The following is a 13507-nucleotide window of genomic DNA, read 5'->3' on the forward strand; positions in this document are numbered from 1 at the left end:
TCAAGGCTTCTTGCCTCGATTTCTAGCAAACCGTCGCTTTTCCGCTATTCCCGGTGTCGATCGGCCACCTGATTGAATGTTCATCCGCAATTAAATTTTGTTCCCGTCTCTCTCTCTCTCTCTCTCTCTCTCTCTCTCTCTCTCTCTCTCTCTCTCTCACTTGTTTTTTGAAATATCGAGAGAAATACACGGAGGTAATAATCTCTCGCACAGTGGCTCGTTACATCACTGAGAAATTCTGTGTGTAATTTTGGTTTGTCGAACGTGTGTGGAAAATTAGATTCGAGTCTAAAAAGTTTGTAACTGAAATTGTCCACCGGGACGATAATCAAGTATTCCTTCACAAGATGGTTGCAATATTCTCTAACGATGATAAAAGAAGAAAGTTGACTGGAACTAATTACGAAAATAGACTCGAGTCGCGAGGATTTTTCCATGCCCATTCGGAGGAAGGAACATTTTCAGGCAGGCTCTCGATTTCTCTTCTCGTTTACCGGGCAAAGTGGAATTCTTAATTACAGCGGACTCACATCACGTACGCACGAGAAATCCCTCCTTCTGCGTGTCCGTACATATCCAACAGGACCTCGGCCCTCGTTCGAGCCATCTCTTTCCACCGCGTAAAACACCGCGTAATTCAATGAAATTCAGCCGGCCATCCACAGTGCACTAATTAAAACACACCTCGCGTATCCGGTACACGAAAAAGGGGACCGAGGTTTCACCAGGCCGCTACTACCTTCCGTAACACTTCTTTTTATTCTTCGAGATACATCAACACAACAGTCCAAAGACTTGCTTTTCAGAGATTTTAGAATTTATTTAGATCGTGGTAAATTAGCGTGATTACTTTAATAAATGAATTCAACTTAGGGATAATCAATTCTTGAAATAGGACGAGACAGAATTACCGATAGATGGTAATTATCGACAATTGTTCGATTTCCACTTTGAAACGATCCTATCTTTAAAAAAAAAAAAAGAAAAAGGATTGGGACAACGATTGGAAATATAGAATCGTGGAGATGGTTTAACGAGAGAGAAAAGGTAGGGATTGAAGGTGTAGCGATCACCGATGATCGATCAGATTCGGAAAGGAAGAATGGCGGATTGAACGAGGCTCGTCGTCTATTTCCAATTCACCGGCCAACGATTCCCTTTCGATCATTCCTCGGCCGACTCGATCCCGCATCGCTAATTACCGATTAACCGGAATCGGCGTCGATTAACGTCTGGCATCGGCATCCCAAAGATCGAGCCTCGCCGCGTTTCTCGTTGTCTACCCAGGCCAAGGCGGCAATGAGAAATCTTTTAATTAGAGATCTCGCGAGATAAGAATGTCCTCTCCCTGCGCCGCCGCGTTATTCCTCCTCCATCCCACAGTGTTTCCCAACTTTCACGCACGATTAGACGCATTATTTCTCTTGTTTAAATTAAGCATCACAACTTATATGCGATATAACCACTCAACCACCTTCCGTTCCAACTGTTGGATAATAATACACCGGTAATAATAATAACAATGCGATAATTTAAACGATTATTAATGCAGTAATGGCAATAACGATAATTTAATAACAGTAGTATTAATAGTAATAGCAAATAGTAGATGCAACAGTTATAATGGCGGAAATAAAATTAACATGAAAAATGATTGATCGAAAGTGTGAGAGCAGGTTAGAGTAGAGTACAGGTTGGGAATCCATGGTCTATCCGGATTAACAAGGAGCATTCCTTCCGTGATTCTCGAGGAGAGGGGGAGGATCGACAAAAAGCATCGAGAACAAAGCGTTCGATTAAATACTCATCCCCCTCCTCTCCTTCACCGACTATGCAACGTGGAAATTAAGTTGACACCGATCAACGGATAAACCGTCGCAAGAAATAAGCGACTTGTTTCGACTCGTGTCGCAACAACGATTTCCCGAATGCTTCGAATCGTTTCCTCTTTTGAGACGATTTCTCGATCGATCTCATCTGTTATTCAGTGGAAAAAAATGAACCATTTTCTTGCGGCCATTTTCGAGCGGAAAAATCGTTTCTGAACGGAGAATAGAACGGGAAATAGGGAAATCGGGTTGGAAAAGAATAAATCGATCCGTTGGATCAAGAGGCGAAGTAATAATTTCGATTGTTCCACCGGCAAGGTTGTTGTCGATGCGTTCGCAAACCGGTTCCTCCCGGTTGTCCCAGCGGGCAAGGAAAATGGCTATCGGTTCGCTATTGTAACCAAAACGAGTAATACACCGCGAGAGACGAGTCGCGGATGTAATCGCGATATTTATTTACGACAATGTTCGATATCGTTAGGAGCGTTTTAACTATCGGCACGAGAAACCCTCCCCTCCTCGATACGAGTAAAATCGCGATTCGATCCCTAATGGGGACGAATGAAAATGAAGGTATAAAGGAATGCCAGGGAAAGGGGACAGTTTTACGATCGTTTCCTTATTAAACGGAAAACTGGTTATGGTTAAAATATTATTTTTAGTGCCTGTTAAAACCTTCAGACACACGCGCACACTGGTTTCGCATTATATGCACAGAATGTTCGGTTATGGATAAATAAAAATTAAAAAAGGGCAGGTTCCCTTTTCGAACCGGCAATATTTTATTATTCTATTCTATTAATTTTCATTACGCCATTCTTACTAAACGTGAAAATTGTAGAGAGAGAGAGAGAGAAGGTATTAAAGAATTTTACCAATTTCATGAATAATTTATCAATTAACAGATATTATAAATTCCCGCCATCCAGAAATTTGCATACGATTTACTTGAATCTCCCATTAACTCAAATTCGTTAACCGTTCTTTATATATTCCTATATTAAATATTATTAATCCTTTCGAATTTGATTCGTGCCATATCCTATCATTTCATTCCAACGATCCAATTAAAAATTATTATTAACGACAAAGAAAACACTTTGAAAAGAAAACACACAAATTTGATCGAGCGATTTGTGATAGAAGAACGCGATAAAAATATATAAAAAAAAAAGAAAAAAGAAAATCACGCAAAATTACCATTTTTGGAAAACGTAACAAATCGTTCCAATCGCGAAACTATCATTTCAATTATGAAAGGGGAGAAAGAAAAAAAAAAAAATGTGGAAAGATAACCAGCGTACAAATCGTTCGAATCACGAAACCAGATTTCCCTGATGGAGCGGGTTAACTACTACTCCCGGTTCGCGAGCACGTTCCAACGAAACCGATCGACATGATCCGCGACAGGCGACGGGCGTCGATACGCGGAAAGAAGGAGACGCCTATGCATGCCGACCGCTATGCAAATATGTTACAAATAGTACCGGGAACAGCGTATTTGAAATGCCAGCCGGTATCTGGGCTCGTGGATCGGTTTTGACTGAATACCTCATTAGAGCCGGGACACCGGTTCTTGGTAAAACGTCGTTAGGCGTATCCTACAGTTTAGTTGGCGAACACCGACCAACTTTCCCTTCCCTCCCTTCAAATTCCGTCACGGATGTTTTTACCGTCCCCCAACGCGTTTAAGGTAAGTAAATTACGCACGGTTGTCCGATCGCGTAATAAAAAAAAAAAAAAAAGAAGAGAAAAAGAGAAACACGCTGGTTTCGTTTCCTCGTTCTTATACACCATTATATCCGTATATAATGCCAAGTCATGTAATGAATTGGCGAAAAATTTTCTTTTTCTTTCTTTTTTTCTTCGAGGAAAGATATTGTAGAAGCTTGTTGATTTTAGATTTTTTTCCCCCGCTTCGTTTCGGTGGGGAAAAAATTGTAGGTGTTGGAATAATTGATAAGGCAAATCGATATAAATCAAAAGAAATCGTATCGTTTCGATAATATTAAAAAACGTTTCGACAAAAATTTCTCATCGAAGATGAGAATTAATAAGGATAATAATCTCGTCTAAAATTTCAAAAATATCCAAAGCTCGAAAGCGTTATATTATTGTCGAAGGGAAGGACATCTACGAGACCCAATACGCGAAACTCACTCAACAGGTGAATCGGGAGTGGGAACACGGTGTAGCGAGCACACGACTTCACGGATTTCTATAGGCAGGTGCGCGGGCTGGTACACACACGGGTTGAAACACGGCTTCTGTCGGTCGGGGTCGAAACGACGAAGGGGAAAATAGAGTCAACGAGATGCGGGCGAGATAAAGCGCGGAGAATGACTGACGTGGCCGGGCGAGATTACGTCTCGGCTTTAAAAGGACGACGCACCCTATCCGGTGCTTGGCTGCTCACCTATCGATTACGTGACACGGTCACGCTCGTGAACGTCGAATTTGAATACAAGCGAGAGACGCTTCAATGGATCCTCTCTTCTGGCTACCTGGAATTATTACCTGCTTACCACTAGCTTTCCTTGTTTTTATTTAAAACAAGGGGCCGAATAAGATAGCCGTTGCGTCTTATTTAGCTCGAATAGTTGTCGAAGGAATAATTTAATTCTGTTAAACAGGATATCCGATTTCAGTTAGAATTTTAGTTGCGCGACTGTGGCGCTAGCGTAGCGTTACGCGGATCGATAATCAACTCGATCGATAAATCAAATTTTGTTTGGAAACGAGTTACGAGAAGTTTTATTAAGTGTCGTTAAATATACGTGTCCGGGTTAAAAAATGTAAATAGCGAGCCACGCCTAAATGTATGGAATCGCGAAAAAACGCATCGATGCATGAACGTGGATCGGAAGAACAATGCAGAGCATTACGTTAAGACGATTATTACATATACCAAGGCAATCGCAACTGAAATTAAATAACCCATCGATAATTACATGTATTAAGTTATTAAATAGCCTTGGCAACCCGGCATTACCGGTTTCTTAATTAAAGTCGAGGCCTCTGTTAGACTGTGCTGTCTACAAAGCAGACCATCGTCGAAGTTAATAAAACGTATTACTTATACTAATTAGCTTATCATTACTGGCAACCGGTGAATTATTCTAATCTGTATTATCGCGATTTTCTTCGGAAAAATATCAAAATTACGCAAAACGATCGTTTCTTTCCAATTCCATCGCGTACGATATAAAATAATCAAAACGATCCTTCGTGTAATAATTTTTGAAACGACGTCTCTTCGATGTCACGTTTAACGCGACGACGATGTAAAAAAAAAAAAAAAAGAAAAGAAAAAAAAAGAAAAAAAAATCGATAATCCTTGAACCGTGATTGTCCCTTCGTCCGTAGATGTCCATCCATCTAAGATCGATCCACAAGGATTCCACTCTATTTATTTTAACCGCGATATCGATGATCTTAAACCACAGTGAAGGATCATAGCGGTTCGATGCAATATGACCGGCCACGTTCAGGTTTCGCCTCGGCCATCAAGCGTTATCGGCACCAGCTTAACAAAATTGCCGTTGTAAGTATTTTCCAATCGATTTCACCGGTTCTAACGACTTAATGCCACCCTACGAGCCAATACCAAGGTCTTTATTAATTATTGGTCGTGGCCAAGATATAACGTAGCCTGATCGTGGTACGAACAACTCTGTCACGAGGTATCGGAGAGGAGATCAGTTTGTTATCGATTCCTTCGCGGTAATTGGCGGGTAAATCATCCCCTTTGATAAGTATTTTGGTAAGTAATCGGTGGAAAAGTTGTTTCTAATGACCACGTTGATAGATATAAAGAAGCTGTGACGGAGCATCAGTGGAGAATATTAATTTGTAATCGATTTTTAATCCACCGCTTCTGAATTTCGTTCTGTTCTTCCTTTTTATGTTTTTTTCCAGTGTCTCTGTTAAAAAAAAAAAAAGAAAAATACTCGTGCAGAAAATTGAAAGAAGCATCAAATTTTTGATCTGGAAAAATTTTTCTTTTCAATCTGTAATTTTGGAAAGAAACGTCATAAAATAACAATAGTCAATCCTTTATGCTTATTTTAAAATAACTTTTCTAGTTTCACGCGAGACGAAACGAAGTTTACCATTTCACGGTATTGCAAAATATAAATTCATAAATCGTTAATTATGTCGATCTATGAGGATAAATATTGAAGGAGAATCGTCGAGGGAGCGGTTGTCGTACGATTTTAACGAACCACGAAGACAATACCTTGGCTCGAACAATAAGATCGATACTGGTTTCGCGTGTCCACAACCACGTTACGTGAATTCTCTATACACAAGCCCTTCTTCTTTTTCTTCCGTGTCTCTGGCTGCGTATCGCCACTTGTTATCTCCTCTTGTATAGGTCCTCCTCTTCCAGCCTCTCATCGTTCTCGACGTTGTACAATTGGCATACAATAGTGCGTATGCGAATTAGAATCGACGATATGCCGCTTTGTACTCGTTACGAATCGACTTACGAGATCCGTATTGATGCACCTTGTCCAGAACGATCGCCGCGTAACTTTTCGATGCCCCATATATATTCGAAACGAATTTTCCAAGCGAAAAAAATTTTCCATTGCGTGTGCACCAATGTTCGATCCTGTGATTCAATCGATCAATTTCTCTCGATCCGATATTATCCGATTATATTGATACGTGAAATCGTTAAAAATCGTGTCAAAAAACGAATTAAAAAGAAGAAGTGGAAAAAATTTAATCCGACTCTTCACGATTACACTCTCACTCTTCGAAATCAGTCCCTCGATACTTCCGATACTACCTTCGTTGTGTTGTGAGACACGTACGTAACCAGCAAATCTGATCGCGTAATGAATAACGAAAAGGTTAAAATCCTCTCGATCTTTTGATGTCGTCTTAGCGTGGAGAGATGGCAGCATCGATCCGAGAGGGCATTGTTAACCTCGGCTCAAAACGGGTCATCACAACTGGCAGGAACCTCGTGATTCATGCATATAAACGCGACGCCTCGAATACCGAAGATATTGGACGGAGGGGGAGGGAAGGAAACGCGAACAAATAGGCCTATACCTCGAATCGCGCACGCGCGAAACTGCATTCATACAGCAGCTGCGATACAGCAGGAAGAGAGACGAACCTTTGACCATTTTGCCACGGCAACGGTTGATCGTGTATCATCGTTAACAATAACAAGAGCCTTCTTATAAATGAAATCTGATCGTGATGATAAATAAAATTGCAAAGATGGTCGTACGAAAATTACGTTGGTTAAAGGAATTATATAAGGTTAGATAGTAAAAGCGAACAATTTTGCTTTATTTAAGTAGATTATAGACGTTTTTATATGTTTACGAAGAGTGTAATATCTAATTTAGATATTGCATCTTCTTTTTATGTGTTTTGTAGATTTTCCTACCAGTTCAAATACATTCTGATGTCTAAATGCACAAGCATCTCAACGAGCTTAAAAAAGTAAGCTACTCTTTATGATATTTAAATATCGAATGAATCGAATTTAACTTCCAACAATTTCTTACAACGACACAAACGTATATCGCTTCGTTTACTTTTAACTTTTTTTCTTTTTTTTTTTTTTTTTGAAGCGAATAAAAAAGCGGCGACAATAATAATAATAACAACAACAATCTCACCCCCGGATAATTAAATTCTCCGAGGCAAAGACGCTTGCGAAAGTCGAAAGGTGGGCGCAAAAAAAGATTTCTTCTTGGCGAGGCCAATTTCACAGCCAACCGACCCGTATTGTTTTCGCGTGTCATTAAAAACCAGTAGATGGAACTCGAGCCGTACATCAAAGACGGCGATCCTTGCGCGACTCTTTATAATCTATCCGGCTAGCAGGAGGAGGATAAATTGTGCGTCGACGATGAATGGACGGTGATCGATGTCCAACCATCAGGCACGGGTCATCCGCGTAAAGAAACGGAAAAAAAAAAAAAATGCGATGAAAAAAGAAAAATGGCGTATAAACGCGCGCGATAGTTTTATTTAAAAGAGATAAGGAAGAACGCATCTTCCGGCTCTCGATTGAGATCCATTAATTTAATTGTGTATGCGTGTTTTCAAAACGTCGATGTTTCTCGCGTTGAATTGAGGGAAAATTTTTTTTTTTTTTTGCCCGAAAAAGAAAATATCTTTGGAAACGTGGGATTTTTCCAAATTTATTTTTCATTTTATTTTTGATTAAAGTTTCACGCTTTAACCCTTTGCACTCGTAAGATAACAAGATAAAGTTATACTATATAATAATATAATAATAAAATATAAGATAACGACTATATACACGACGACATACGAATGCAAAGGATTAATGAAGATTGTTTTTTTTTTTAGACAGCTAACACTCGATGAATAAGAAATAAATCTTATTTATATTCGACGAAATGATTTCTCTTTTCCTCGACGCACACAAGTGTACGATAATTTCGTATTAATCGTCGCCTATTAAATCGTAAATCACTGCATTGATCGATTAAAAATCGGCCGAATCTGACTCATCCTCGACCAATATATAATTCAAATTGACTCGAATCGTCGACGAATTAATCCTAATAACTTATCCTTCATGATCACCGATTTTTTTTTTTTTTTTTTATCTTTCCCCCATAAAAGGAACAAAAGGATTGATTCTTGTCCGTGACCATAAGCAAGTTGGCCGTTTATGCTGTTAATCCATCGATGGACGGTTTAATTGCACCTCCTATGGGAGTGGTTCCTCCGAACGACCGTATATGGGAGCAGACACTCGACCGGCACACGTGCGCCGGCAAAATATATTGATAGCCGCGTTATCACGTGTGTACCATACGTATCGGTGAACAAAAGCAAGCAGAATCTTTCTCTCTCTCTCTCTCTCTCTCGCCAAGAGAATGGACACGAATGGTGTTCCTAGAATCCCACGACACGAACCAGCTGACATTAAACGCCTATGGTTTAGCGCTAATGGAAAACCTTTAGCGTAGTAGCCGAGCATGTACACGAGTTTAGGGTTGTTTTTTAATAAGGTCTGGTTTCAGAACTCGAGCGGAAAATAAGGGATTAATATTGTTGCGAGAAGATTATGGATCGAGATCCGTGGGTAAACGCAGTAAAAATTGATGAAATCCCCGGGACGGGATTACGAACGTGTCGATGAAAGAAGAATATGATCGATATGCAGCCGTCGTATAGTGCTACATTTCATTATTTCATAAACGTATATTTACGTTAGTGAATTTTCTAGGGACTTTTGTTACTTGATTGGTGACCTTTTTAAACGAGGGCAGACGAACGAATGTAAATAACAAGAGATCCATTTCGAGATCGATGTCGACAATTAATTCTGCATTCCACGTTTAGAAAATCCGGTTGGTTATGATAGTTCGCCGTTTTATCGGGGCGATGGGATTAAATTTAACAACCGCCGATTAAGATATCGGGGAGGGAATTAAAGTATTTTAATTGGATTCCTGGCACACCTTTCTTAACCGGCCACGTATTTCGTCGTGCTTTCTTTTTTCGGTTCGCCGCGACCTCTCGAAGGCTACTGGTTCCGTAATTCCAAACTACTGTTCAGATAACGTTATGGCCTCGATACGCATTAAATCGAGACCCGGATCGAGCCGTATCGAAAGAGTTGAGCTGAGTTTGTCGAGCAACAACGTGGGGCTAATAGGTGGCGATACGGTGGCGAGAAATAAATCTCTCGTCGATCAATTGATTGTTGGGCGAAATTAACGAATTAGGAAGGAATTCTTCGTTTCGAGGATCTCTCCTTCGCTCGGGAAGAAAGTTGGCGAGAGAATGACGACAATCCACAATGGAAATTGAGCGGTCGAGGGTATGGACGTGAAACGGGGCTGATTTATGGAATTAGTGACGTCGGGTGTAATTAAGTGCCGTGAAAACGTGTATATAAGTGAGACGTACGTCAACGGTGTACGGGAGTAAGTTAATGAGACGTATGCATATATAAGCGAGGTAAATGGGGAGACATGTATTCAATCAACGTTCACGTTAAATTGCGAACGGACGAGAAATGTTTGCTCAGCCAAAGTGATCCTGGTTAATTGGTAATTACGTTGGTTAGATTGAGCGATCGGTTATGGTTATGATTAAGCTGTATATTATGCGAGAAATGCCACGATTTATACTTTGGTAACTTTTCTCCCTACCCCTTCGAAATTGGGATCGAAAGTGAGATCGAAAGATTAACAAGGCAAAATTAACGACGAGGAGAGTCGTATCGTCGTGCATCAACAATCAATTTGGAAAGGATATTAACCGATATCTAGAATTCTGCGTGCAAACTTTTCTCATCTGCCAAATCACTTCTCGTCGTCGTTCACGATGAAATATTATAATTTGAATTTTACTTTTTAAGAAGTCTTCCATTGTAAAACAAACGAAAATCCTTCCCAAACAAAGACATCATAAAACATTCTTCGAATAATTTTTTTCTTCTTCTTTCGCGTCCTTTCACCGTCAGAAACGAAACACCGTCGGGTGATCCATTTCGCTCTCGAGAGGAACGATCGATCCGAACCGGTCGATTAAGTTATTCGCAACAGAGACGTTGTGGAATAATTTCTCGCGCAAGGACATTGTTTATGCGAGGAGAAGCCTCAATTTCGGATAATTACGGCGATACCAGGCCGTGAAAGTCGCAAAGACCTTCTCTCGAACGATTTATACCAGTTCTTATTCAGCTATACACCCGAGTATACGAATTATCGTCGCAAGCTCGGCATAAAAACGATAATTGAGGAATGTCCACGGTGGAAATCCATCATGTTCCGTTCAACGTTGAACAGTGGCTAATTACACGTTCCAATAAATCCAATTAAACCACACCTTGTTATCGGATCCCTTATCCGTGAACCGATCGACCCCCCCGTTCGCGCCAACAGGATTAACGATAACCAGAACCCCGACGATTTTATAACGCTTTAAGGCGCGTTTAAAATCACGCCCTTTCCTCTTCCTTTTCTTCAATTTTCAAATTTTCAAATTCAAATTCTGTCACGAGTGAATTAAACACGTCAATCTTTCGCATAGGTTGAAAATTTTGGATTTTTACTTTGGATCCGTTCAAAGAACTCGTAAGGAAAATAGATATTCGAGAATGCGAAATTTGAGAGCAAACTTTTGGAAGAATTGGAATCAATTTTTACTTCAAGTGGAGTATATTTTAAAATAGAATCCTCGAGAGAGAGAGAGAGAGTTGGTTCGACTTTTACATAAATGGAAAAGAGATGGATCGATATTTGACCGAGGTTCGTGGATACGAAACCACCACCCAAAGAACTCAAGGGTTAAGGGACTAGAGAGAAGTAGTGCAAAGTAAATTCGAAAGTAAAAACTCCATAATTTATTTGCACGCAAACGAGAATGTCCCTATACTCGCGTCGGGTTTCTCCTTGCGGAAAGTGATTGGCAATCGAAAGATCCCGATCGATCTCCCGAGATCTACTTTTCGTTTCGAGATCGTGAATCTCGAACGATCGTGACTCGTGCAATTAGCGGAAGATTTCCAGTAGAATAATTGATGTAATAATCGAAACTGTTACGGATCTTATGCTCCAATTTCGAAGAATAACGCGTAAGATCCGGTTAATTCTCTCAGAGAATTCTAAGAATATACATCGATCTTTCGATCGATAGAAATATTTAATATTCTCATCGAAATCGTTGAAAACGGTGCTCTTCGATCGATATTATTCCTCCTTCTTCCTTCTTTGCCTAACTCATCCCCGCGCGTCGATTCTCGAAACGATATCCAAGCAAAAGTCAATATGCACGTTGCAGAGGAACAAGGAGCCGGTATATTCTCTTTTTACTCGCGTTTCTTGCGACTCGCCCAAGAGTCGGGTGCAACCATCTCTCGAACCCCTTTTTATCTTCGATCTCGGTGAAACTTCGCAACGAGCGAACATATTAGAGGGAAAGTCGGGGTTTGCGAACTGCTAATCGCCGGTTTGTTAGCGCATTTCTTGTCCGCCTGTTCATAATCCTTTAAATTGCGATTCACAAGCGTATCGAAGAGCAAGATGGAATTACGGATGCTCCATTTTCAAGCGCACGAACGCTTGCCAATGAATCAAAATAACGCGAGTGAAAATATTGATTTCGAAAAAAAAAAAAAAAATTTTCTTCAGAAATCGATCAAACGTTTGATAATTCTAATTTTTACAAGTATCTTCCGTTACTTACTCGGATTAGCAGGTAATATGATTCTTTTTTCGCTGAAATTACTTTCTCATTTTGCGAACGCGTTCAAGTATCGGATTAATTCGCGCCATTTTGCCGGAGCCAGCTTTCGCCTCTTTCACAGCTGGACAGCTCGGTTTCTCAAAGGTCAGGTCAGTGAAAAATGCTGCACGGATCGAGCTCGTCAAACCTTCGCAATGCCTCTCAACTCTTTTGCAGCTCGACAAAGGGTGATCGCAAAATATCACGCGTTGATTTCTTTTTCAAATTTCCTTTAATTATTCCTCTCACGGATTATATTTCGCAGTACTTCTTCCTTTTCTTCTTTTTAATTTCTCTCTTTTCAATCATTCCCAACGAGAAGAGTTTGTCCCAATTCATATTAAATGGTCGGAAGAATAAGACGAGAAATTATTCAAATATCAGGAGGAGGAAAGAAACTCGAAGGCAACACACCGTGCATTAACGTAGGCGTAGCCCAAGATTAAGTAAACCCAAAACAGCAGAGTTTCTCAGCCGCGAATTAATAACATCGAAATGCCTGTGTTTAAGTCAACTCGAACGGAACAGGTTAACGATCACTCGGCCCTCGTTCTTGCCTTCGTGTTTCCAGATTGAAGAAAAAGCGGAGAGCGAGGGAATACGCGATGAATACACAACTACCGGCTTTCGAACAGCTTTTTACGCGTTTATTCCGGGGAGGGAGGAGTGCCCTCGCGTTTACGATTAGCGGATTATATTAACGGTTGAAAGTTTCACTTCACGGCGCCGGCTTAAGGATTAAGTCGTTATCGCCTCGATTATTGGAGAGTTGGTAGGCAAGTGTAAACACGGACGGATGATGATACGATTGAAGAATCGATTAAAGCCGATTAAAGCGCTGATGTACGAGATTTTAATTTCGTTCGAATTTCGATTTTCTTTTTTTTCTTTCTTTCTTTCAATTTTGAATCGAATTCGATTCCGAAAATTATTCGAAACGGTTCGTCTCTCTCAATCGATTCGTTGTCCAATAATCGACTAGCGCACGGTTAGTAATCTGCTTTTTAAACATTACTCGATCCTATATATATATATATATAGGTGGGAGAAAACTAAATAACGAAGAAGATTTCGCCCTTTTTATTTCTCGATCGATCAACCTTATCGCGATGTTACACGCAGAAGAAGGCCAGTTAAAATCGTGCTCGTTTAAAATGATGAATGGAAATCGTAGACGATGATCCAAACGAGCGAGCATCCTTACGTTAAACCCGCTGCTAGAAAAACCTTCCAAGGACGTTTTGCTGGATTATTTCGTCGAGATATCTGATCGAGGTGAAACGAGCCTCCCGAGGGAGAAGGAAGCGCAACAAAGAAAATCACGATCCTTAGTTTCGTAACGAATCTCTTAGACGAATACAATCGAGTCTTTCTTTAATACGTTTTCCTCTTGTAACGAGTCTCAAGACCGAAAATGGATATATTTGTTTAAC

General features: G+C 40.3%; 1 protein-coding gene across 9 annotated transcripts in view; it reads right to left on the reverse strand.

Annotated features, from left to right (window-relative positions):
• dgo (ankyrin repeat domain containing protein 6 diego) overlaps window positions 1–13507 on the reverse strand; it is a 112829-nt gene that overhangs the window by 82273 nt on the left and 17049 nt on the right. Inside the window, exons 1-2 of one of the 9 annotated variants that reach the window (XM_086907558.1) lie at window positions 3990–4158; window positions 531–794 (exon numbers count right to left, since the gene is read on the reverse strand). The exons of 3 other annotated variants lie outside the window; for them this stretch is intronic. In XM_086907558.1, coding sequence (XP_086763684.1) covers window positions 531–607 — 77 coding nt within the window. In that variant the 5' untranslated portion in view covers window positions 608–794; window positions 3990–4158. Of the gene's footprint in view, window positions 1–530; window positions 1746–3989; window positions 4159–6069; window positions 6178–13507 lie in introns of those variants that run through there. 5 more of the 9 variants (XM_086907557.1, XM_086907559.1, XM_086907565.1 and 2 more) reach the window with 5 other exon arrangements.

Source organism: Apis florea, unplaced genomic scaffold (genome assembly GCF_048593485.1).
Source record: "Apis florea isolate Af1SG1 unplaced genomic scaffold, ASM4859348v1 contig_2897_pilon, whole genome shotgun sequence".
NCBI lineage: Eukaryota > Metazoa > Arthropoda > Insecta > Hymenoptera > Apidae > Apis > Apis florea.